Here is a 26,829-nt window from a genome sequence, read left to right on the forward strand (position 1 = left end):
AATACTCCATGGTCTCTGGCTGAATACAAAGCAGTGATTCAGCAAAGAAGCTGCAGCCTCAATGAGAAAAGAGAGCCTGCACTGAACACAACACCAGATAGGATGGGAGAGGGAGGGAGAGAGGGAGGGAGGAAGGGAGAGAGGGAAAGAGGGAGTAGTGGAAGGGAGGGAGAAGAGAGCAGAAGAGAAGGGAGGAGAAGAGAGGAGAGGAGAACACATTTTAATATCTTCATGATCTTTCCCTCTTATGATATTCCCCACAATAACAGGTTTCAATGCAATCATAAATGAAAGAAAGGGAAAGAGGAATGGACTGATAACAGAACCGTACAAAGGGCAGAACATTATAGCAAGATAAAAAAGAATCAGCCATCTTAAAAACTTAGATGAGAATAAACTAGGGTCAAAAACAGATGATAGAAATAGGTGGTTTCTATCCTAGAAAGAAGAGAAAGAAGAGAAAAATAAGTACTGTCTTTTACTGGTTAGTTCAGAAAGAATCAGGGAGCTGTGTTCCATCCATGTCTTGTGGCCACTGACTTCAATTATCTTGTTGAAAAGTCTGAGCTTTAGCTTCAGTGTATGTGGTGAGGATAATGCATGAGCATGTCCTCCTTTCCTTCTTCTGTAGGGTCTGGTGAGAAATAATTAGGCAAAGTATATGACACGTCTTTAGAACTTTAGAGCGCTAGATAAACAGAATGCTTTTTTGAAGTGGCAGTCCATTGTCGGTGCTGAAGAAACATTAAATCACACTCAAGTTTTGAGGCGGAGTTACAGAGAGCAGTTTATAGTTCATTGGGGAAATATTTAAATTTCATTCCAGCATTTCTAACCTAGTGACAAAATACTACTAATTTTCCATAGCCGTACCTTCTCCAAGGGAGAATTTTACCTGTGGGGGAAAAAAAAACCACAGAAATTTCTTACTAGTGAAAGCTGAATGTTTTATAATCTCAGGAGGGTCACAGGATGATGAAGAGTATAGCGGTATGTGGGTAAAAAGTAGAACTTGGATAAGTATGGAGCAGAAATGATAAGGAATAGCTCTATGTTTTACATAGAGACTCAGTCTTACACAGGACAAACGACGAGATAATGTGTGTTAAAAATCATGTTATTGGGGCCGGCCCGGTGGCTCAGGAGGTTGGAGCTCCGTGCTCTTGACTCCGAGGGCTGGGGGTTCGATTCCCACATGGACCAGTGGGCTCTCAACCACAAGGTTGCCAGTTCAATTCCTCGAGTCCCGCAAGGGATGGTGGGCTGTGCCCCCTGCAACTAGCAACTAGCAACTATCAATGTCGGGTGGACCTGGAGCTGAGCTGTGCCCTCCATGGCTAAGGCTGAAAGGACAACAACTTGAAGCTGAACCGCACATTCCACAACTAAGATTGAAAGGACAACAACTTGACTTGGAAAGGAAGTCCTGGAAGTACACGCTTTCCCCCAATGAAGTCCTGTTCCCCTTCCCCAATAAAATCTTAAAAAAAAAAAAAATCATATTATTTATCCAATAAAATCTACAGAATCTAGTGAGTCAAATGCCCTAATAAGAATCTTGGAAAGCCAGGTTTTCCATTCTTCTGATTGATGGAGCTCTGTATGCAGCAAATAAGGCTGGGTGCCAGGTTAATACTCTACATATTAAGAAAACTTTGGGGAGTGTGCCATTTTATTCTAATTTCATTTCTCCTACATGCAGACTACCATTTTTCTTGCCTTTCAACTAGATTAAATATTGTAAATCACGGTTTTATTGGTAGGAAAGGAGGTATTTGCATTATTCTTGAAAATGCCATCCCCAAGTGGCCAACCTCACTAATGAAACAGAGTGGAGTTGGCCAAGCCAAAGAAATTGCCGACTGTGGGGGCTGGGCACTTAGCTCTGGTAGTAACAGGAGATGTCTAAGTCATAACGCTTTTGCTAAGTCATCAACGCTGAGAATGCAATTATCACCCAAAATCAGCATGAAAGCACTTTCCAAAGAATTGTGCATCTTTGGTATTTCCAATGACCTTACAGATTTTGCTGCCCCATATACTTACGACAAGGGAAAAACAGATGTCCTCCTGTCATTCCATACCTTTGGCCATATATGACCCATAGAATGGAGCACAACAACAAATATATTCCACTCTGTACCTACCCTTGAAAGAAATGATTGAGTACCTGCTACTTGACCAGTTCTGTTCCAGGCACTATGTGGGGCACAGAAGACACAGCTTATACAAACAGCAGAAATCTAGACCGGGATCCGCTAATCACTAGTTGTTTGCCCCCTGGAAAAGTCATTTCTTTTCCCTGGAGTCTCATTTCCTCTTCTTTAACACTCAGAGAATGCGATATACTTGAGTAAGTATTTCAATACAATTACTGATGGAGCGGTTACCCAGACAAAGATACCCATGTGGTCACCAACTTTCCTTGACTCTATGATTTAGGGAGCTTGCATTCTAGTTGAGTAGATAAAGCTAAAATGCACAAAACCATCAGCAAACACTTAAGCACTAAATTGTTCGGGATTTCCTAGCAGTCCCAAAATAAATAAACAAATAAACAAGGAAAACTAATAAATGGAGGATGGAGTAATCAATGATTTCTTACAGGGAAAAGAGTTTGAGGTAAGCAGAATTTAGGCAGAGGGAGGGGGAAAAATCAACCATACATCCTGAAGAAAAATAAAATATTAACATAAAAAAAAGGACATGCGCATGGGGTATCAGGACACATTCTGCACAAAAAGAGAGAATGAGTAATACAGAAACATACACTAGGGCCTGGTGGTGCTTTGAAACAGAGGCTGATGGGACATAGACTTGAGGGTGACTATAGTTTATCGAGCAAGAAAAAGAACTGCTAAAAAGCTGTGTTTGCAGAAGAATCCAAACAGTGGTGAAAAATCTAGATTATAGACTATAAGCTCCATATTATTCACTGCTCACTGCCAGTGCTCAACCCAGTGTCTAGCATAAAGTAAGAACTCGATACATGGAAAGACTGAAGTCAGTCATTCATTTATAAGAGTTTGGAACAGAGTTACAGCAGTGGGAATAAAGAAGTCCCATCACTTAGGGACGGCTCATTAAATTCCCCAAGCATAAATAAAAATAACAGTAAATAATAATAATAATAATAAACTTTAACAGCACTGCAGCACAATTGGGAAACCGAATCTGAAATGTGAATATACCTCCTGTGATTGCCCTGTTGTCTTCTCTCATCATACTGAACCCTGGAGCCGTATGATGAGAGAAGCAACACGGAGCTGTCAACCGCATAGTACGGCCGTATCTTATGGTGAAGAATGATGAGCCAAAGTAGACTACAGTACTGTGGGGTGTAACTATAATTATGAATCTGCCTAGAGGTGAAGAAGAGTGCCAAGAAGTCTGAAAACAAAGATTTCCTGGGGCTTTTCTGGTAGAACAGAACCTGAGATTAGTTTATTTATTGTGCCCTCACTTCCTTACTGAAATGCTTGTCTTTCTATTTTCTTCCCTCTGTTCCCATTCGAGTTACACCACAACCCTTAAGACTCGGCTCTTTCATTAAAAATGTCCATAGTAATTCAACAGCCCAGAGCAATTTTTGAAAAGCCATTTGAATCATCATTAGAAATATGCTGTTTTCATTGTTACTTACTTTTTCATTTTCATTTAATTTTCATTGTTACTTTTTCATTTTTACAAGTTCCTTAAGGGACTAGAACAAGTAGGCATCCAGATTTGGGAAAAGGGGGCCTGAACTTTCTACAGTCTGGAGTCTTTCTTTAAAAATAATACAAAATGGTACATTAAAAATCAGAGACAAAGCTTTGGAGTAGGTGGCCTGTGTAAGTGAAGAACCCCAAAGCTTAAGCGTCACTGTAAATCCACTTCTGTTGGACATTTATTTAATCTCCCTAGAATGTCCAACACGAGGTCATGCATACTAACTACCCATGTTATACTCTTCCCCTTGACAATTTCATCTAAACTATAGTTTAAACTATCCCCTAATAGGAAAACAGCTGACGATCTTAAGTAACTCAGATATTTTTCTGAACACCAGGTCCTCAGATTCACTCATCAATGGGCAACTCTACCTGAATACTTGATGGCTCCTCAAACACAGTTTAACCAAATAAATGAATCTTACTTTGAAAATCTATTTCATTCCATATATACTATTGTATTTTTTCCCTGTCTTTCCCACGTCTGTATTTGCAAACATAGTCTGCCTTATTTACTTACAACTCTATCACCCTGCCAGGCTTCTCATCTCCATTCCGTATCTATATTTTAATTGGACCTCTCTTTACCTGTCTAGGTAATAGTCTGCAAACTTGCTAAATGAGAGAATCATCAAACAAATTTTCTTATCTTTTTGTAATTGAGGGAAAAAAAAAGGGAGAAAACACAAAAAACAAAAAACTACCATAAATTCAGGGGGAAAAATCAATTGTATTTTTATTATAATAGAATCCACCCATATTTGAAAAACCGCAGTTCATTTATATTTGACATATATATTTGGAACCTTTGCAATAATTTTGTAGCTGCCCATGAGGCTAGAGCTTGGAACTGATTGCCTAAACCTTTTCTTTTGAGACTAAGATTGAATGCAACTGAGACTTTATCCACAACAAATTAACTCTGACATATTTAGGACTTTGTTAGATAATTCTTAGGATCCCTTGTCATTATCTTTTAACAAGCTCCATTTTTATTTTAGCACCCACATTCCACTGGGAAATTGTAACATTCTTGGGAATAATTTTAGCTTTGCACACAGATAACCCACTTTGGAATAGGGCTATCTGTTTTTTACTGAAATCCTGACACCCGACCTTCTCTAATCTGCTTGCTCCTAATCTATCTTTGCGTTTGTCTCTTTAAATCCCCACTTTTGTTTGCTTGTTTTTTGTTTGTTTGTTTTTAAATTTTATTGGGGAATATTTGGGAACAGTGTGTTTCTCCAGGGCCCATCAGCTCCAAGTCATTGTCCTTTAACCTAGTTGTGGAGGGCACACCTCACTGGCCCATGAGGGAATCGAACCTGTTGTTCAGAGCTCATGCTTCAACCAACTGAGCCATCCGGCCGCCCCTTGCTTGTTCTTTTTGAGCTCTTTCAAAACTATTATCCAAAATGCCACATTATGTATTTAAAAGTCATCCGGTTTCCACAAAGCGGTGCATCAATGCTTCTTTCACCATAAATACAGCTAAAGCAATGAGTAGGTAATTGGCTAAGTACCTGTCAGCTCAACAGGAAAGAAACTAGTTTCATACTCTAATAATTGTGTTCTTCACAAATTTTAACAGTTGAACTTTTAGGTAAATTAAAGTTATTTTACAAAAAGAGATAAAATAAGTGAATACGCACACAAAAAATAACAACTCAAAAATGCTGAAGTTGGTGAAAGTGGTGAGGTTCAGCAGGAGGCAGAACTATGGTTTACCTACATAAATTGATGGATGCCATTTATGAACTGACCTAATATTTAGTGGCCGCAGAGGTCCCCTGGATTGTAAGAACAGATTATGAGACATTCAAATTCTTTTGTTTCATTATTTCTGGAGCAGGCACTTGATATAAAAAATAAACAAATGATACAAACAAAGCACTTCTCCATTCAGGAATATAGATTTATGTCCAAGTAAATCAAATCCATGGCCACTGCGACAGACTTCCATCCTACAGATCATCTCTGATGACTGCGCGGGAGTCAGCAGAGGGAAGGTTCTTATATCAAATAGCTGGGGAGCTGACTGAGTCCTGGAAGGGATCAGAAGGAACCAGGACCCGAGGGGAGCAAGGCCTAGGATATCTAGGGCCTCGGAGTAGGAAAGGAGACAACAGCAAGCATCGATTTGGAGGTAGCATCATGTTTTACTCTTTCATAGAGTAAGAGAGGTAACAATTTGAGCCACATTGACCAAGAGGTTGAGATAGGGTGAAGAGTTCAGGATTAACATAAGAAATCTTGTTTTCATAATTTTTGTGTTCAGATGGCAACAAGATGTTCAGAGATGAACATCAGTGGGATGTAGAACCATCAGGTGGACTTCAGGAAGAATTGTAGTAACATGTATGCTGAAGTAACAGAGGTAGTTAGAAGATGTAAGAGATGAGGTCACCATTTGATCTGATCAATGTTATCTACCTCTATGAAGATGGATAAATACAAAAGGACCTTTCAGAGACCAGATTTGTCTTAATATTGTTCTACATAGAAAGACGAAAGGCCTAAACAGACCATTTTAATGAAACACAGTCCCACTCTCTTGACATGCTGGAAAATTCTCCAGTGGGAAGAAAAGTGGTAGAGATATGAATACTAACACCCACTGAAAAAAAATGATTAGAGAACATATTTCTGAACATTCTTCATAAGCAAAGTTATAATGGGATGTCAGCAAAAAAAAATAATAAAAATAACACAAAAAATAAACTACAGTGGAAATTCAGAACATCAAAGAATGAAAGAATATTAGTAGGAGCAGAGATATGAGAAATTATTCATTTCCACCCTCTACTACATAAAAGTTTTTCTTTGTTTTTAGTAACATTTCCTAATAGTGGTTACCTGGCCTCTGCTTAAATATTAAAATGACTAAAAATTTACTTCTTTATAATGAAACCTATTCCACTTGGCAGATTAGCTATTTATAAAATAAATAGGCCTATACCCAAATATATACATATATATGTGCGTGTGTGTATGTATGTGTGTGTGTGTGTGTGTGTGTGTATATATATATATGTATATCCTTCTTATTTCATTCTAACCTTCTGAGGTGAGAGGGTGAATATTATCATATTCATTTTGTAAATAAAGGACCTGAGGCCCAGCAGGGATAAGTGATTTGCCCACTTTTACAAAGCTAGTAATTGGCAGAGGTGTTACTTGGAGCTACGACTCCTGGCTAAGAAACTCTGTTATTTCCAGTATGCCATAAAGCTATTTGAATGTTCATTTTCAAAATAACTCAATCGCATTTGCTTATTTAAATTATGTTCCATTTAAATTATAAATTACTCTACATTCTTTGCAAAGCTTTTGCTTGCTTTCTCTCTTTTTTCTTTCTTCCTTTTAATGAGATGTGGTATAAACACACATACTTATGAAATATGAGTAACATTCTTTTTATATAGAGCCACAATTTGCCTCTGTATAGATTTCATCCATTTTACCTTTTAAGTCTGTCAACAAACAGAATTCTCTTTTCTTTGTGTCATACATATGGTATGACATAAAGCTAACCTCTTCTCTGTCTCATACACATCACAGAAAGTTTGCTTCCTGTATTTTTATCCAAATATTCAACATGTCCAAAGGCAGACGAAGAATTCTTTACCACTATCAAATACTATTTCTTTGGCATGACTATCTAATCAAACTAAAAACAAAATCTAGCTCATTATGGACCCAAAATCTGTTCGTAAGTCTATCAGGAAAAACTTGTCAAAATACAGATACTTGGAGAGAATGGCATTTCCCTATCTACAAGTCTGAAATTTGTTTGTTTTAAAGAAATTTATTTACCGTGCTATAGTTTGTTCCCAGGGAACTCATGTAGTTTCTTAGTGATCACTGTTGACTTTTCAAAATGTTCCAGTACTTAGGCTTTCATTGTTGTTGATTTAATATTAGTTTCCCCTCTTATTTATAACTAGAGCAATATTATATACTATCAGTACTGTGAAATGCCTTCTGTTTTCTACAGGGTTTTAAATGTTAGCAACAGTGTTTCTATAATACAGTCATGTTATCCAGTTGTTTTTGTACCCTGATGAGTCTTGCAGCTGAAATTGTTTATACTATTCCAATCATTTCTTCACATGCCTTGGGTCTTGGTATTGAAAAAGTTATAAAAGCATAATTATGATCATTTTACTTGATAAACAAATTGAAATTTAATTAAAATTCTTATTCTTCTTTTTCAGTAGCCAGTCTCTCATCTTCAGCAAGCATGCCTGTTAAAATCACTAAATCTCTTGGTGATTTAGAATGAAAGAAAATGGAAATTTAGCCTAGAATTGAGATCATAAGTATAAAAAACTTACTTTACATTTTTTAGAAAAAGTTGTTTCTCGTTTAGCTAAGACAGTATTATTGTCTATACAACACTGCAAATAGAAAAAAATGTTATAAGATTTTATTTTACATTTTAGGGGCTATACGATAGCCAAGTTAAAGTAGAAACAATAAACATTAAGTCTGACCTGTTTTACAAAATTATTTTAGAACTTGCAAAATGATCATTAAAAATTAAACAAATCAATCAAAACAAAATAAGAAAGCCATCATATGATGCTTCTTATATATTGTATCTGTTCACTTCCTTGATTACCTGGAAAATTCGGTTTTCTGCAATAAACTTCTCCATCATTGGTGCATCAAATTGATTAGGTTACTATTAAAGTGTTCTGTGACCCAAGTTCATAATGATATTACCATTCATATTTTGTGTATGTAATTTTTATGTCATATAAAAAGCACATATGTGCTTTTATTTTTATATGCAATTACAAATATATGCAAAAGAAATTAAGAATAAAATAAAAATCTTATGTTCAAACACATCCATTCAATATAAATTAAGTATATTCATGACAAATTGTTTACACATCGTAACAGATTCTATATAAATACATATTCTTATTTTTTGAAGAACTAGATTTTGAGTTCTGTCTCATTTTTATACAAGGTTTAGGTCAATAATGAAAAGATATTTTAAGCTTCCTATGCCATGACTTTTGTAACATAATGTAGGAGTTTATTTTATTTTATTTTATTTTATTTTATTTTATTTTATTTTATTTTATTTTACTTTGAGCATATATATTGTCATCCCACTGATAACATCATGCATTTCTTCTGATGCACTCAACCACATGCAAACATATAATGTCACTTCACCAGGCCAACATCTTTGTTTAAGAGGTAAGAATTACACCCATTCTGGAGTTGTAACAGTGGAAGATAATTGCCAACTTTATGCAGTTAATAGTTTTGGTGGAAACAAAGTCTAAATTCCTTAGTGTTTAATCTAGAAGTCTACCTAGGGATATCATACAGAGTTTAGGAAGTTCCTTGTCATGGTGATGATATTAGATATTAGTTCATCATATTAGAGTCTCAAAAGATGGAAGAATAGAGGTCACAGAGTCAAAGAAAAATCCATTCACCTGCTAAGTTAATGACCCAGCAATATAAAATGCTGATCTTAAGATAAGCTCATACAATTACATCAGGGACATGCATAAGATTATAGCAATCTTTGGTTATCTCAAAATGAAGATCAGCTACAAATTGGCAACCACATGTGACTCAAACCCCATAAAATAAACAGGCTTGATAAAGATATGCTAGAATGAGGTGTAACTGAAGAAGCACAAAAATTAGAAATCAGGAAACCAATTAATTTTTGCAATCAATGTTTTCACTTGCAGACATTTGGCTACGCATGACTTAGTGTTGAACTGCATTACTTTCATGTTTATCTTTTGTTCCTAACAGGTTAGCGTGGCAAATAGTAGCATGACTAAAGCACAACTTTAGAAAGGATATTGTTAACTGTAGATAACTTCAAAGTATGGAAATTCAATATAGAAATACATCATCAAAAACTTATAATGGAATAAATAGTCATGCATTACTGTATGAGAAGCTGGGTTGCATCTTTCCTTAGTTACAGGCTTTTCCTCTGACCTCATATAAATAATGCCCTTGTGCATTATGCCAAGACATACAGAAGGGGATTCGGGATTTTTACAAAGTCCACTGTACATTCACGTTTGAATTTCTCCAGGAGTGCGTCATGAGCTCTGCCGTGCAAAACCCAGGTAGGCATCATTGTTTAGCACGAATAATTGCTTTGAGTCAAATGAGTGTGAGTGATCTGCTCCTCGTCTTATTTCATAAGTAGAACACAGGAAGTGGAAACACCTATTGCACAACAATCCTGACACCTTAAGTAACTCTCAAAACCCTAATTAGTCCCTGAAAGTTCATAGCCACCACTAGAGGGAGAAAACCTCTGCAGCTCCCAGAGGTGTTTCCCTTCTTTTACAGCTGCCTGGAATGCTGGAACTCTTCACAGACACTGGACATGCCTCCCTTCAGGTGCTTGGAGTGACTCCTACCATGTTTCCCCGAAAATAAGACTTAACCGGAAAATAAGCCCTAGCATGATTTTTCAGGATGACATCCCCTAGTGCATCTTTTGGAGCAAAACTTAATATAAGACCCGGTCTTATTTTTGGGGAAACACGGTGATTTTGGCAAAAGCCTATCTACCAGAGAATGGAGCACACATTGTCTGGGTACCTGTGACTGAAGCTTTGGGAACCCCCTAAAATGCCCCCATTTGCCTTTCGCATTCTCTAGAAATCTGTGCTTGAAAAGAGCCGCTGCAATGAAAATGTTGAAAGTGGGTCTAGCCAAACCATCCTCACCAAAGATCAGAAAAGAATCCATCTATGATTTTACTACTGCAACTTCCTTCAACCACACACCCACAATTACGCCAATGATGGTTGATTTCACCACTAACATATCTTGCTTCATCCCTGTCTCCTTTTAATTTGCTTCCTATTTTATAAACCAGTTTCTGGTCTGCCTGATGTACAGTATGGCTATCCCACTCTGTTCAATTCAGTGAGCAAATATTTACCTGAGCACCTATAGGAACTAAGCTAAATTCTGGGATGAAAAGGTAACATAGATGTGATGCTTGCCTTTGAAGAGCTGACAGTACATTTGAGGCAAGCGAAGAGTGAATATAATTTTTTTTAAGTGTCGTAAATGCTAAATTGAGGTATGTATCTGATCCAGCACTCCCACTTCTGGTTATATAGCTGAAGGAAACTAAATCAGTATCTCAAAAAAAAAAAAAATAGCTGCACTTCAGTGTTCACTGTAGCATTATTCACAATAGGCAAAAAAGGAAAACAACCCAAGCATTCACCAATGGATCAATGGGTAAAGAAAATGTGAGCTCTATCTCTATCTATCTATCTATCTATCTATCTATCTATCTATCTATCTATCTATCTATCTACCTACCTACCTACCTACACAGAAACGGACAATAGACTATTACTCAGCTATAAAAAAAATAAGGAAATTCTGCCATTTGAAACAATGTGGATGACACTGGAGGGCATTCCATGAAGAAAGCTAAACAGAAAAAGATAAATACTGTAGGAGCTCACTTCTATGTTGGATCTAAAAAAAGTGGAAGTCATAGAAACAGAGTAGAATGGTGGCTGCCAGGGGCTGAAGGGTGGCAGTGGGAAGATGTCGGTCAAAGGACACGAGTAACATGAGTAAGTTCTGGAGAGTTAATGTGCAGCCCGGTGACTGTGGTCACTGCCGCTGTGCTGTATGTGTGAAGTTGCCAGGGCAGTGAACACTGGATGTTCTCACCACACACACACACACACACAAAGATAGCTATCTGAAGTGAGGAATGTGTTAATGAACTTGACTGCAGTAATCACTTCACAATGTATGTGTATATCAAACCATCACATCGTATACCTTAAGTGTATAAAATTTTGTTACTCAATTATACCTCAACAATGCTGGGGGAAAAAGATATGCAGCAATAATAGATAGAGTACTTAACCCAGTCTGGGAGAATTAGGGAAGATTTCCTGAATGAGATAGCAACCAGAACTATTCTTGAGCCTGAATGGAAGAGCAAGGAGGTAATCCAGCAAAGAAGAATGGTAGGACAGGGTGCAGAGAGAGGAAAAGATGTTCCAGACAGAAAGAACATCATGAACAAAGGTTAAGAAACAGCAATGTGTACACACATTCACTGCTTATGAGCAGAGAGAGACTAAGTGGTTCTGAATTAGTGGATGCATTGAGGTAGGAGGTCATGGAGTATTAGCCACTATAAGGAGCCTTGACTTTATGTTGTGGACGATGGGAAACCTTTGAAAGATCTGGTGCCATTTCTAGGTTGATAAGATTCATAATAGAAAACAATAGGCTGAGATAGTCAGGTCCATCGTTCTGCTAATTATAGGGAGTCTTGGAAGTTCTAAATCGACTAAAGATGTAACCCAGTAAAGTTACCTAAGGCAGGAAGAAACAAGTACACTCAATCCTTACCTCACTTCAGACCTTTGCCTCCATCTTTTCCCCACTTTGCTGGACCAGGTTCTATAACCCTTATAAAGCGAGAGTTTTAAAAGATGGAGCGCAATACTCTGAGATTCATCTTCACATAACCCCTTGGTTACAATAGCTTTGATACAGAGCTTCACCTTATCTTTGACCAAGTTCCCTCCTTTAATAATATGTCTGGGATATAAATCCCCTGATGGCTCTGCCCTGTTTAAGTCAGCCCTTGTCCCAAAGACTCTGTTCCTTTTCTGAGCCTCAACCCTATGACTGAGTCTCCACCAGGAGCTGACAGGCCTCCCTGTGACACTGGCCTGCCTCCCTGTGGGGCTGACTGAGAGTCGCTGACCTATTATTTCCCTAACTGTGCTCTATGCTTTTCTTGGGGAAACATGTTGGACCTCCCTTGGCTTCACCGCTCACCTTCTATGAAAGCTCCATGAGACCCTGTTCGGCATGCCACACCAGAAAATCCCTTGGTACCCGCAGAAAGGTTTATCATACAGTGCTTCTACCACTCCAGCAGACTGGTCTAGATGAATATACAGTTCCTTCCAGTTTACCACCACCAGCCCAGTTGTTAGCCCAAAGTACATTTTGTACAAATTAGATAAAAAATTATTCTACCTTCTTCAAAGAATTTTGACTATAATCTACAATGACTACAAGTTGTAGAATAACCCTTGAGAGTGTGCAAAGGATAGCCTACCAACAAAAATCAGACACTGGGATGGTAATCTCACTGCAGCCATCCTAATCAGGTCCCTAAGCTGGACAGGTAGTTGGAGACTTACCTAGGCGGAAAGTCCTAAGTAACAAGAAGAAGGTAACAGGGTTTAGGAACCCAGGTGAGGTGCTGGGGTGGGGGCAGGGGCTAAGCATTCTAATAAGAAATCTCAGTAACAGGCAGAGTATGAGAAGAAAAAAAGAAATTAAAAACAGAAAAGAAAAAAAAGATTGTATAGATTCTGCCAAATACAAGAATGGCTTTGAGAATATGATAATACAAAGGCTGCAAGAGAAGGAAAGAAAACCCACTTGGTTAAGACAGAAAGGGGACATGTAAAAAGTGAAGCATTTCCTGCAAACTTTCTTCTTGACCAACAATAGCTAGATGGACCTCCACAGGTAAGTGCAGCTTTGATTTGCAGGAATGAGAGGGAGAATAGAGGAGAGGAAGAAGAGGGAAGAGGAAGGAAGAGAGATGAGAGAGATGAAAAGAAACGAGGGGAGAGTAGGGGAGAAAAGGTAAAAGGCAAGGAGAGGAGGAAATAGAAGGGGAGAGGAATGATGGGGAAAGGAGAAAAGAAGAAAGGGGGAGGGAGAGTAAGGAAAAGAGACATTTTTAGCATAATTTTCAGTTAAAAGTAGCATATCATGGGATAACATGAAAGCAAAGAAAATCATTTCAGAGTGCTGAATGAGAATTAGGAGACATGAATTCCAGTTCTCAAATGGTCACTCAAATCTTTGGACAACCAACTAAATTTGTCTCTTCTCAATCACATCACTTTCATATGGGATGGTGGACTGCCTAATCTCCAAAGCCTTTCCTACTCTAAATTTCTACAAGCTTATCCAAATCAACTAAATCTGAAACAAAATGGTGTGTGTGCGTGTGTGTGTGTGTGTGTGTGTGTGTGTGTGTGAAGTTAATCACTCAATAACTTGAGATTATGTTTTGATTACAGGTGACTACAAAAATAGTGCTCACTTGCCCTGCACTCCTGATAAGAAACTCAACTATATTCTAAGATACATGTGACTTTAAGGGACTTGAAATGAAATGATACAAACATCTTAGAGCAAATGACCAAATTTGACCATAGAAATAAAAATTAAAAGCTCATTTTATTAAATTTTGTAATTTTCTAAAAGTTATTTCCTACTGTGAATATAATGATAATAATCTCATTAAGAGCTTATATGCCACTTAACAGTTTACAAAACAGTTGGATACATAATATCTCATTTGATCATAAAAATAGCTTATGTAGTAGGCCAAGTAATTGTCAGTTATCCTCATTTAATAGATCAAACTATTTGAAGCTATTTAGGTCTTGGTCTTCTGACTGCTTATTATATTCTTTATGAAAGTCTTCACCTGTGTCACAAAGACTCTCCCATAATTTTCAGCTAAAGACTGATCACCTTGTAAAAGTTGAGATGAATTCTACAAATACAGAATTATTATTTTGTAAATCACATATTTGTGTACAAGTAGAGCAACATAAGGGCACACATTTAAGCCTGTTTGGACAAGTTAACTGAAGACATTTTTCTTGACTAAATCTTGTCTTTTCTGTCTTAGAGATAGATTTAAAAACAAACAAAAAACTAGAACTGTTTTGTGCCTTGCCTGACATAAATAAAAGACAGAAACAAGACAATAAGCTTAAAAAAAAAATCAAGCCTAATGTTATTTCCATAGATATTATGGAAATTGGATCCACGTTAAAATAAAGTCACTCCATTTTCCATGACATTGTAGGTAAGAGATCCTGTGGTAAAAAAATGGATCTATTACGATCTCTTTTCTCTCTCTCAATTGAAGTTTTACATTTTGCTATTGACATAGTCCCCGAGCCATACAACATAACTCTAATTTTTTACTATATATTTATTAAATGCTGCCCCAAAAATGGATTGTAAAAGGTTTCTTGACCAATAAAGCAGTGGTTCTCAACTCTCTGTAAATAGCAGGATAATTTTTCTTAAAATACCTATGGCCAGGCCCTACCCCAAACTAATTAAATCAGAATATGTGGCTTCAGTATTTTTGAAAAGGTCCCCAGTTGATTGGAATGGACAACCATGGTTGTGAACCGTCTAAAGCAATGTTTCTTCAAATTTAATGTGCTTATGATTCATTTGGGGAGCTTGTTAAAATGCAGATTCTGAGGTAGCAGGTCTGGGACAGACTCTGAGGTTTTGGATTTTAATAAGCGACTGAAAGACACTTAAGATCCTCATCATCTGCAGAACAGACTTGTAGCACAACAGTCAGTGGTCCTCGAGGTGTGCCCCAGTCCTGAGGCATCGGGATCCTGTGAGAACTTCTTAGAAATGCACATCTCAGACCCTACCAGAGATCTAATGAATCAGGAACCCTGAAAGTAGGGGCCAAGTCATCTGTTTTTTTGCAAGTGCTCCATGTAATGTTGAGCGGCCTGAAGTCTGAACAACTAGCTGCATATAGCTGGAAAATCACTAATACTTTATGCTTGTGTAACAGTTTACAATTCAATAAACTTTCCTACTTTACCTCTTCTGAGCTTCCTGAAACAACCCCACAGAGTAACTAAAATAGATAGTTTCAGCATTTTATAAATGAAACCGAAGCTCAAAATATTTAAGGGATTTGCTCAAAGTCATATAGCATGCAAGGATAGATCCAAAATTAGAGCCCACGTCTTCTGAGTCTTTCAAATTAACAGGCAAGACATTTAGAAAAGAACAGGCAAAGGGCTATAAGCCCTAAGCAATGGGCTGAAGGGAAGGACTCCCTAAAGCTCAGGTAATGACAGTGAGGGGGACCAGCAGACATTCAAGCAACCTCCTATCAAATGAGTCACAGATATTTGTCCGTGGAGCTCTCAGAGACCATAGCAAAAGGCACTAATCCTTTTTTAGCCTGAGTTTGCTATTATGTGGATGGACCCAGCTTCGAGAAACACAAATGTTTAACCCTCACCAACTGATTTAGTTGAGTCAGCCACTTTTGGTTGTTTTCTCCACAATTCTACAAATAATTCATTCACAGTCAAATTACATAGAACAGAAAAATCACCTTAATACATTGTGTGAGTGTGTGTGTGTGTGTGTGTGTGTGTGTGTGTATGCTCATGTGCTTTGTTCTTACAGAAACACAAATTCTCACAATGTGCATATGTCACATGATACTATGCTGCTGTGTTCCTCAGGCTCTAAATGACAACAAATGATAATTCACATATACATAAACATCTTTAAAACCATGTATGTGCCATATTCCTAGATAATACACACACAGTATGCTATATTCTATTATTTACCAAATATATTTAATAAAGGATATTATGGGCAATGGAGGGTTCTTAAAGTATCAGTAGTAACCAATAAATTTTGATTACCTTAGTGATTTAGTTACGTGAAAAAAAAATCCCAAAAAACAACTTATAATTGTCACAAACTTGCCCTATAGTCCCATGACCACAAAGTTTGTTTACAAAGTGAATGGGAAGTGATAGAAAACCACATATTGTGTCAGGAGTTTGATTGTTGACACTTTTCTTAGTGAATGTAGGCGTTCCAGATGCCTTATAGAAGGAAAGCCATTTTTTTCCCTTGAAATGTGCACACAAATCTTACATTTTACTGTCAAGTAATCACATCTTTTGTGTTGTTTCTTCTTTTTTCCCTTAACGTACAAACAAACAGGGGGGAGGGAGGGAAGTCCTAAGCTTTTGAAAACTTAAAAATTGAACTATCTTAAACTTAGATACTAAGTTTCTTACTGTTAACACTTATTAGGTACATTTACATTTAAATGGATAAAATGTCATCACCATTAAAAGTATTATAATATCCTGCAAATATCAAACAGCCAGAATTGTGGAATAAAATTTTAATACCTCAAATTTAAAATATTTAAAATCACAATGGTGTGAATCACCAGCATTTTATCATATATGTACTTATGCTACATATCCAGCTATGCATAACTATGTAATTTTTACAAAGTTACTTTATGAACAGAAACATTCAGATCAAGTATTTTATAATTATCTTTATAGACATATGCGGCTGATACTGAAAATACAGTCAGTGGGGCTGTTAAAAATTAAATTGTAAAGGTTGGATTGGAACACTATTTTCACTTTTCCCTTGACTCATCAGGAGAACTACATGGTTTCCACCTGCCATGATTAACCAGGAGGTGAATCTCTATGGGTGTGTGTGTGCAAGGATAGAGGATTGGGAAGACCAGTGCTAGGAACTCATCCGATGGAGGGTGGCCAGAAGGCCAATGGCTTTTGTTTAGAAAACACCTGAGACTTCCCGCAAGTAAAATTCTGGGAGTAAGTGTGTCTCATACTTTACTGTGCATACAAATATAAACATGGGTTCTGGTTCAGTAAATCTAGAAAATAGTCCCAAGGCCTGCTGCTACTGCCACTGGTATGTAGTTTACACTTTCATTTCTTTGCTTTTGAGATAGAAGATGGTGTTGTGGTTTCCTTTAGCTCTTGAAAGGAGCTTACAAATGACCTCAAAAAGATCTAGAATGTTCTCCGGGAAACAACCTGGTTAGGTTTGTATACATGAGAGTGTCTTGCTTTCCATCTAGTTTGTCATTTTCATTCTACAGTCTTTATCTTTTCCCCCAAAAGATAGAAATTATAGAGCAAGACCCCAAGAAAAGGGCATACTTTCCTATCAAGATGCGTATTTATATCGAAGATCACAATTATACAAAAATAAGCACCAATTCCCAAAAGAAACACTTGTTTGACGAAAGTAAGGCAGTGGAGGTAAATGTTTGGGGGATGCTGAGCCAAACACCTATCATTGGACCACAAGAATTACAAATATCCCTTGTCTCCTGTTGCCATTTCAGATTCTTCGGGCCACAGACTCACTGAGAGAGGACGTTTTTTCCCCCTTGCCACTTCAGTTTCTCAGTGCCAAACATCTACTGTGGCTTCCAATGAATCAACTTCTCCTTCCTCTCCTCCCCTGGAAGCTCAGCTCTCAGTAAAATGTCACAAATAAAGTAGAAGCAAGCCTTTCCCAGGCTGGACTTGTAAACAGAAAGCAAGGGCGCCATTCTTCACCAGGAAACTGGCCCACAAAGCTTACTGGATTCAGTTAAAGAGATTGAGAAGAAGGTCAGCTAAGAAAACAAAGGGAACTCTCTCCATAGTTACTTCTGACCAAGCTCCACCAACCCAGAAATAAAACCTTGTCCAAGGCAAAGGAAATAAAAACGAGGGCACATTAGGTGAGAGGTGTGGGGGAGCAATGGACTCTCACAGGTGCCTTCTTTGCATGCTCTGTTTGTCCATCTTCTCTTGCCCAGGGAATAACTGCTTCTATATTTATCCCCTTTTCTCACTTCCCCCATTTTACACGGCAATGTCTACTAAAGTGTATTGCTTTTAAAAATATATTTTATTTATTTTCAGCTGTAGACACACAAAAGAAACATGTATATCATATATAGAAATTTATATAGTGAGACTCTCTCACAGACATGGATTTCTATGTACATAGTATATGAAAGTATAAGAATATCTTTTTATTGGGAATTAACATTTAGATGCTTATCTAACTCTTTGATAACTACAGCTTATGGTACAGCTCTTGCTGACTTAAAATGACCTTACAAAGTTCATGGACATTTATATAAAAACTTAGACATCCAGGGTATTCCCTTCTCCAATACTCAGTCTTACAATCAGTGAAAAAAAAAACATTTATAGGGATCACATAAATTACATAGAGTGCTCTACTAGTACAGGGTTAATGATGTTAGGGAGTGTGCATGCTAGCATTTGGTATGGCATGCTTAGGTGTTTGCAAAAACATTTTCTGCATCATGTCCAAATCCCTTTGCAAACAGATAAATTACTCTATAAATCTTATTACTCCATGTGGATAAATCATACATGCAGGTTTACAAGGCTGGAGAGCTGAAAGAGAAAATCTGCTTTGGAGAGTAGGATCTTTGGGATTCATAACCATCCAACGCTCAGGAAATGAAGAAAGGAGTACTTACACATCAGGATTTTCTTAGTTTTTACAATCTTCAGCAACACACACACACACGCAACACAGCACGCACAACACACACACACACACATTCCTCTCTATCAAGACTAGAGATCCCAAAGCAGGACATTGTGACAGCCAACCAAATTTATTTCTGAGCAAAGGAAAGAAAACTTTGCTGCTGTAGGCAGCTCTGCTACAGAACTGCTCCCTGATGCCTGAGGGTTTATGCACTATCAGCTCCTTGCACACAGATTAGAGGTTTATTTTCTATTGTATACTTTTTTATTGCCATAGCAAGCAATAGTAGCTAGATAGACAAACTGACACGAGGTCATTTTATTTGGATGAAATGAGATTATAAAGGATCTCCAAGGAGAACATTTTTTTTCATTGTGTTTTTTTCTTCCTTTTTTTTGGGGGGGTGGTATGTGATGAAAATTCAAGGAAATCTAGAGGAAAGGAGAAGGAGTATGTGCAGTGAGTGGAGAGAGGGAAGAGAGAAGAGAAATACAAGAAAAGAAGCTTGGAGCTTTTTAGAAATACAATTATGGCTGGGTTCCATCTGAGTTTTTCTAGCTTACTGTCCCTCATAGGGGTCAACTCCCAAGGACTTGGGACTCTTCCTTTCCAAATTTCAATCCCAAATTATATTTCAGAGTTTGGCAGAGCTGCACAGAGATAAGACTTTAAGGTCAATAATCAATTTGCAATATCCATTTTAGGCCAGGTTAATTCTTTTCTAACCTCTGTGCTGAACACTCCTATTCTTAAATCGGCAATTGGCCAAGTTCTTCTTTTTCTTCTTCTCTTCATTCTTTTGTTGATTTCTAGCCACATTTCAGAAAAGGCTCAGTAATCAACCAAAGTTCTAAGATTGATTTATTGCCTCAATGTCAATTAGAAGAGCCTTACTGCTAGTCTCCTATCAGAACTACTGCTGGGGCAGAGGGAGAGATTTGATGTGTTTATTCTCTCTCTCTCTCTCTCTCTCTCTCTCTCTCTCTCTCTCTCTCTCTCTCTCACATACACACACACACACACACACACACACACACACACCCCACAGAGACTGCAGCACTGTATACCACTCTCTAAGAGCCATAATTCAACAACTCTTCTTTCCCAATTAAGTAACCCCAACAAAACTCTGAAGCGCAAATCATCTGCAGTTACAAACGCAAGGATACTGCCCAAAAGTCACTAATATCAGAGGCGAAGTTAGTCTTTCTTGATAAGAGAAACAAGGTCCTAAGAACCAAACAACATCTAACCAGCCCTGCTGGTCCTTAACAGGGACCAGAATTCCCTTGAAATTTGTTGGCAGATACCTCAGCCAGTCAGTAAAAAGCACACGCAGACACACACACACACACACAGACACACACACACACACAATCCAAGCCTGCAGCATCAGGAACTTGAGTTTAAGGAGATCACACACACACACACACACACACACACACACACACACACACACACACACTCACACAGTACAAAAGTTGCCCGAAAGCCCTACCTGAGGATGGCCGTGTCCCCCTGCCTCACGGTGATGTTGTCCGTGCCTCTGTTAAAATCCACGCTGCGAACAGGCAGTCCTGTGGGAAGAAGGCAGAGCAATCTCAGTAGGACCAGCGGCAACTGTTTCCGATCAGGCTGAACTCTGCCGACCATGGTGGCCACGGTACAGGTCTGTGTACTCTGGAGGGTGTGTGTGCGCCTGCTGCTCAGCCAAGGGGGCTTTACAGGCAGAGGGATTTCATCAACAGCAAAGGCAGAACAGGCTTGGACAGTTTGTGGTCCTTTCCTCTTTGCCTCTCTTTCCCTTGCTCAGTCTCTTTTCCCTCTAAGACTTAACAAAGCACTCATAAAACCCAAGGGCGGAGGGTAAAAGTCAGAGGAACAAAATTTAAAAAGAGAGAGAGAGTACAAATATAAAACCCTCTAGAAAAGATGAAGAGGAAGCTGCAAAAGGAAGGTGTTCTCTGGTCTATCTGTGGCTGGATGCTCCTTTGCCAGTGTCTGAGCGGAGCTCCTTCCCTCCGTAACCCACTTTCCCAGGCGGGCGGGCAGGCAGGCGAGGGAGCAGGCACCCAGCCTGCCAGGAGTGTAAAGAAACCCACACGGCAGCGGCAGCAGCCCAGAGTCTCTCCCCCTCCTCCCTTTCCTGTTTCTCTCTCCAGCCCCTCCCTCTTTCTACTCAGCACCTCCCCCTGCCCCCACATATTTCAACAGCCCCTCCACGTCATCCCCTCCGCCCTCCCGGTGGCGTGGCCCCTTGCTTTGCACAACTGCCCCCTTCAGCAGCAGCCAGCCTCAATGAAAGCCTGATGCGCCTTTAGGTTGTCAGGACAACAGCTCCATCTGAGGTCTGGCTGATTTCCTTAAGAAGAGGGAATGGAGCTTGGAGATACTGTGCAAGAGAAAGGGGAGTGAGTCTTAAGCTATAAAAGAACAGCAGAAAGGGTCCAGGAAAAGACAAGGGAAGCGTGAGGAAAGAAGGAAAAGGAGATGGGAAGGAGAGCAGGCAAATCTTGTTCGGTGACGGGAGTGAAACACAGAAGGACCGGAAAGCTTGGGGGGTGTAGGGGGTGGAGAGGGACCCGTGATGAGAGACGGGATGAGGAATGTAAAACAGAATAAACTTGACAGTGGGGTCTAAGATTAAAAGCCAAAGTTGATTTCAAAACTAAATATTCCTGGCAACTGACTTTTCATGCTCACATCTTGCTCCCTCTTTCCTCGCTCCTGCACTTTCTTTTACAGGATTAAAAAGGTTTATTTTCTATCCTTCCCTTATCCCCTCCCCCTCTTGGAGCCCCCTTATGAAAGATGGATTGGAGACAATGCTGGTATTGAGTGGTCTGGGGTGTGAATGCTTGGTTTGTCTTTTCCAAGTGCCAGCCTCAGCAGCTGATCCCTGATCCCTAAATCAACCTCACTCTCCAGGAAAGCCTCACTCAGTCCCACACATGAGGAATGGTATGAAGAATTATTGTTTGAATGTCATGCTGCTTTGTTGCTACTCAAGTTTCTACTGGCACTTTTCTTCACAAAATGCTCAGATGCAAGGAAGGAGATTTGTATATCAGAAAGCTTGTCATTTACAGGGTGACATTAAGGCTGCATAAAGCACTCCAGTAAATGGCAGACAGCTTACCATCATTTGTCATTCCTTCTACTCCATGAGTCAAGCCAAGTGATAAGGGCCATAGGGGCTAACGCTATTAGTCACTCTTGTGAGAGCCCCAAACTATTTATTAGACATCTCCCTCAGTACTGATGCTCAGGATAAAAAATGGGGGTGGACCAGCCAACGATTTCCGGTTTTGTTTTTAAATTGTATTTACTTGAATAGTTAAGACATTCACACGGCGCAAAACTGAAGTGGTACAGAATGCTGCAGAGTGCATGGTAGTTATCTTTCCCATCCCTACTTTAGGCAACCCATTTCTCCTGTTTCAAAGCAATAAATACTTCCCTCAATATCCAACATACATACAAGTAAATACACAGACACACACATACGTATACACATGTATTACGCCACCCCTCTTATTTACACAAATGATTAGCCAAGGACATTTGAGGGGAAAATAAATAAATATATATATATATATATATATATATATATATATATATATATATATATATATGAATCCTTATCACACTCACCAGGGTACAAACCCCATGGAGGTACTTACAGCACTGACAGCTGCCTTGTCTCCCCAGAATATTCAAATAATTTATCTACTGCATTTGATCAATTTAATAAAAGGCAGAAACACTCTTTTAGATTATGTGAGGAAAGGAAGGAAGACCTTTTGTTTTTTAAGAACAGAATTTGAAGAATTAGAAATAGAACTGTCAAAAATTCAAGACTAGTAGAGTTACTTTTGTTTGTACTATATGTTTATATAAATCAAGCTCCCCCATATTGGAGCTGACAAGCAGTCGCCAGATAATATGCCAGTGATGTTGCACCACTAATTTGTAACTCAGATGGTTACCATTTGGAACCCACTTCACCACGGGAGAAAAATGGTTAAGTGGTTAGTTGAACTACAAAAACTCAACATTCTGTGGTGCCCAACATCAATGGGAAAATTAGCTTCAAGTGCCAAAATGAGATGCAAGGATTACATAACTCTCTGCCAAGACTGCAGGAAAAAGAGCACCCACCCCTACCCACTGCTGCCAACAGGCTTGAAAATCTCGGCAGGTTTCTTCTGAGCTTTGAGAGATGAAGGGTTGGCTTACACAATGACTTATATATAATATCTCCTTTGGGTGGGTGGTATTCTCCAATGTCAGGAGGAAGAAAAGGAAGACACAGAGGACGGGGGCTAGCAGAACATCTATTTCCACTGATGATGTTAGGTGAACGGTGTGACGCAACCCTCACCCCATGGGAACTAGATGCTCTGAGGGGAAGGATCAGACACATCAAAAACATCAGTATCTTTTTGTATCACTGGACTACATTTTGAATGAAGACAGAAAGAGGTTTTCCGAGGCAAGGAAGAAGTACGGTGGGGTGGTAGTATATTATTTGTGGGAGACGCTTATACACTGTTGATTAATGCCTAGCCCAGTAATCTCAAGTTACCAGTAGGACTTGTCTGGTCCGACGAAGAAGCATGAAGTTTCCACATACTGGGGTACAACATACTCCACACCGGAACAGAAGGAATGTAGAATTGGTAGCAAATCTGTCAGAGCTGGAGTCTGTCTCTACAATCACTCCGAGAAAAGGCTGTATTAAGTTAACCAGGATTGGAATTGGACTTGGAATAGTCATACCTAACCTACGTAAGAGGATAAGTACATGGTGCTTATCATAAGTACATAGTATAAAGAAAAAATCATGTATTACAGTTAAAGGGTTTTCTTTTTTTTAACACTTCCACTAAATAAAGTTCATTTCTTGTCAACTTTGGTTTAATAGACTTACTATGTGCACTGGAAGTAAGACATAAAAAGAAGACTACATTTTTAAAATTCTCCAATTAGACTGTTGCATAGTTCAGACGGGATTTCTGAACAATTTCAAAATCATTAAGTTTATTATACAAGTTCATTATTTAATATTTATCATTTACATCCATGTGGCACTTCAGATACAACTTTCTAACCCAACGTTGGGCACAGAGGGGACCCTCTCTCTATAGCTGATAAATACAAGAACAGAGGAATGATTGACTAGCCAAGCCTACTCACATGGCTATCTCATCATTTACAAAATAATAAATCTATTTGTAGGTATCCTATCGATTTCCATTTCAACTTTATGCTCTCTCAGAATCCTTCCTCTTTTCTGTCTGTCCCTTATGGAATCCTTCTGGTTTTCTCTCTTCCATGACCTCTCTATAAGATCTAATAAATTCTAATATATCCCATAGTCATTATATATTAAGTGACTTATCCTAATGGTTACTCCCCCAAATCCACTCCACTCCCCCAAATCAAGACACATTAACCTCCTCTGCTTCCTTTGCTTAAGAAACATAGAGAAGGAAACAACTAGATGAGTTACTGAAATTTATACACGCTATTTCTCTGTAAACCACTATATGCATTCTTCCAAGAGGGCTGGCAAAAGTGAACACACTTTCAGGCTATTCGTGAGGCAAGTATGGCTGTTAGCCACTCGAAACCGTCATCATCACCCAAGTAAGATGATCGAACTACTACTTTAAAATAACATACAGACTTTCTAAAAAAGGCTTTAGAAGATTCTGGCACTCTCCAGGGACAAATGCTGCAGAAAAAACAAAAACTGGCTAATATTGAGCACCCCAAGAAGCATGAAAGGTTTATTCGGCTGTTAGTTTTGTAAAGTAATAGGCTCACAGGAAATCTCGATGCAGCTTGCAATGTCCAACTAAATTAGCTACATTGCTTGCATTTTATGCTAAACATGTCTATAATATTATTAATATACAACTCTACATTTCTACTGTTGTAAGGTCTTAATCATAATAACGCCATGCCTGTACTTTACTTTCCTGAGTAGCGTTAGCATTTCCACATGAACTAGAAATGCATAATTGTTAATACTTCTCCTTAGGATTCCTGCTATGACATTCTCAATGATTTCATCATAATTTAGCATTATTCAAGTATCTCAGTTTATGCTCATAGCATTGCACTATCTCGTGTGAATTTCCTTTGCAATTTGGCTCCTTTGAATACAGTAGCTTCATTCACATGTGGCCCAAGGCCTAACAAAATCAATCAGCTTCAAGTCAGTTAAATATCATTCAAACACTCACTATAGAACACTCAGTGATGTAAAACACTCAATCCATACTCGGCACAATTAAAGTCTCTCTTTCATGGTTTGTTTTTAGTTCATGACTTTGTGGTTCCTTGCTAACAGATCGGTCTACGGCTTCTTTGCTCACTCATTCTGTTTTGGGAGGTATCAGTACTTGGATCCATCCAAATTTTCACAAGCTCTTTGAGATTCTTGAGTTGCTCCTGGGATCCTGCCAAACCAGAAAACTTATTCTCATATACATATATGCCTTTTTAGTTCTCAGACATGTACTCACTAGCCCTTGGACCTTCCTCTTTTGTAAAGTGCCCACTCTGCTACCATGTACAAGGAGGTGGCAGTTGCTAAGTAATGCTTCATCTGCATTGTTGCAGCTCTTTTTGATCTTCACATATGGAAAGAGCACTGCAACATCTGGAAAGATGGTGGTCGCAGCAGCCTCATTACAGCAAGATGTTAATACAAGCAAGTAATCAGGCAATTATATCCTCTATTTGTGGTTGCCGTACTGACTTGGATTCCTACACTCACAAAATAGGCCAAGGAAAAATGAGGAAGAGTGGAGGCAGGTATGTAATGCCATACTCTGACGTGCCCAGTAGGTTTAGGATTCATCCATTGATTCAATATACTTTTATCGATAGGTGCTGTATCAAGACACACCAAGACTCTCTTCTCATAAAACTTACATCCTTGATGCAGAAATGGACACTAAACAAGTAAACACATACTAACGTTACTTTGGAGAGTAAATGCTATGGAGAAAAATATGTGTGTGATACACAGAAAATGGCCTGCAGGTGTGGTGAGGGGAACATATGTCCTGAAATCTAAGGGGCATTCATGAAAATGTCTGCAAAAAGACCTTTGCAGATAAAAGAAATGGCATGTGCGAGGCCCTGAGGCAGGAATAGGTATATCTCACACCAGGAACCCAATCAAGAACAATAAACCTAGAATGGAGTGTCTGTGTATGTTCTGGGCGAGAGTTGGAAAAAGCAGAAGAGATTAGAAATTGAACAGGGGTCAAAATGAAAAGCTTCCAAGGCAAGGAAATTAGCTTTTATTCTAGTGACTTGAATAATCAGTAAGGGATTTCAAGCAAGGAATTGACATAATCTGATTAACGTGGAAATGGAGAGAAGATGGAGTTAACTATACTTGACTTGCTCATGATAGGAAGAGCCCCCTTGTCCCCCTGCCGTAGTTCATGTTCTATCACAGGTGATCAATGTTTTCCACATACCAGCATTCTTCCTTACTCTACTAATTCCATTCTGGTGTTCTCTTGCAGGAAGCCACCACTCATCAAATAAGAAGTGGCAGAATGCCATAAGCTATCATTAATACCAGATAGTCAGAAAAAAATGCATCCCAGCTGGTGCTGTTCTTCAGGTGTAAACTCTGCTTACCCTTTATTACGTGTTATGCGGTTATTACGTGTTAATTAAATGTCAGTATAAGAAAGTGTTGTCTTACAGATTAAGAAGGGCCTAACAAGAGGAACAGGTGCTACTGAATGGCTCAACTTTACTAAATATTGTCTTACATATCTATATTTATTTAGCCGGCAATAGCTACCCTGCAAACCTAAATGGAATGCCTAGTTAAATATCTTGAGGCTATAAATCATGTAAATACCACTAATATGTTTTCTCAAGAGTTTACTGA

General features: G+C 38.6%; 1 protein-coding gene across 1 annotated transcript in view; it reads right to left on the bottom strand.

Annotated features, from left to right (window-relative positions):
- The window catches only part of LSAMP (limbic system associated membrane protein), a 587,976-nt gene extending 566,983 nt beyond the window's left edge, over positions 1-20,993 (bottom strand). The window contains 1 exon segment of the mRNA XM_033130586.1: positions 20,398-20,993. Coding sequence (XP_032986477.1) covers positions 20,398-20,552 — 155 coding nt within the window. The 5' untranslated portion in view covers positions 20,553-20,993.
- Positions 20,994-26,829: the final 5,836 nt, after the last annotated feature.

This window comes from Rhinolophus ferrumequinum, chromosome 2 (assembly GCF_004115265.2).
Source record: "Rhinolophus ferrumequinum isolate MPI-CBG mRhiFer1 chromosome 2, mRhiFer1_v1.p, whole genome shotgun sequence".
NCBI classification, from domain to species: domain Eukaryota; kingdom Metazoa; phylum Chordata; class Mammalia; order Chiroptera; family Rhinolophidae; genus Rhinolophus; species Rhinolophus ferrumequinum.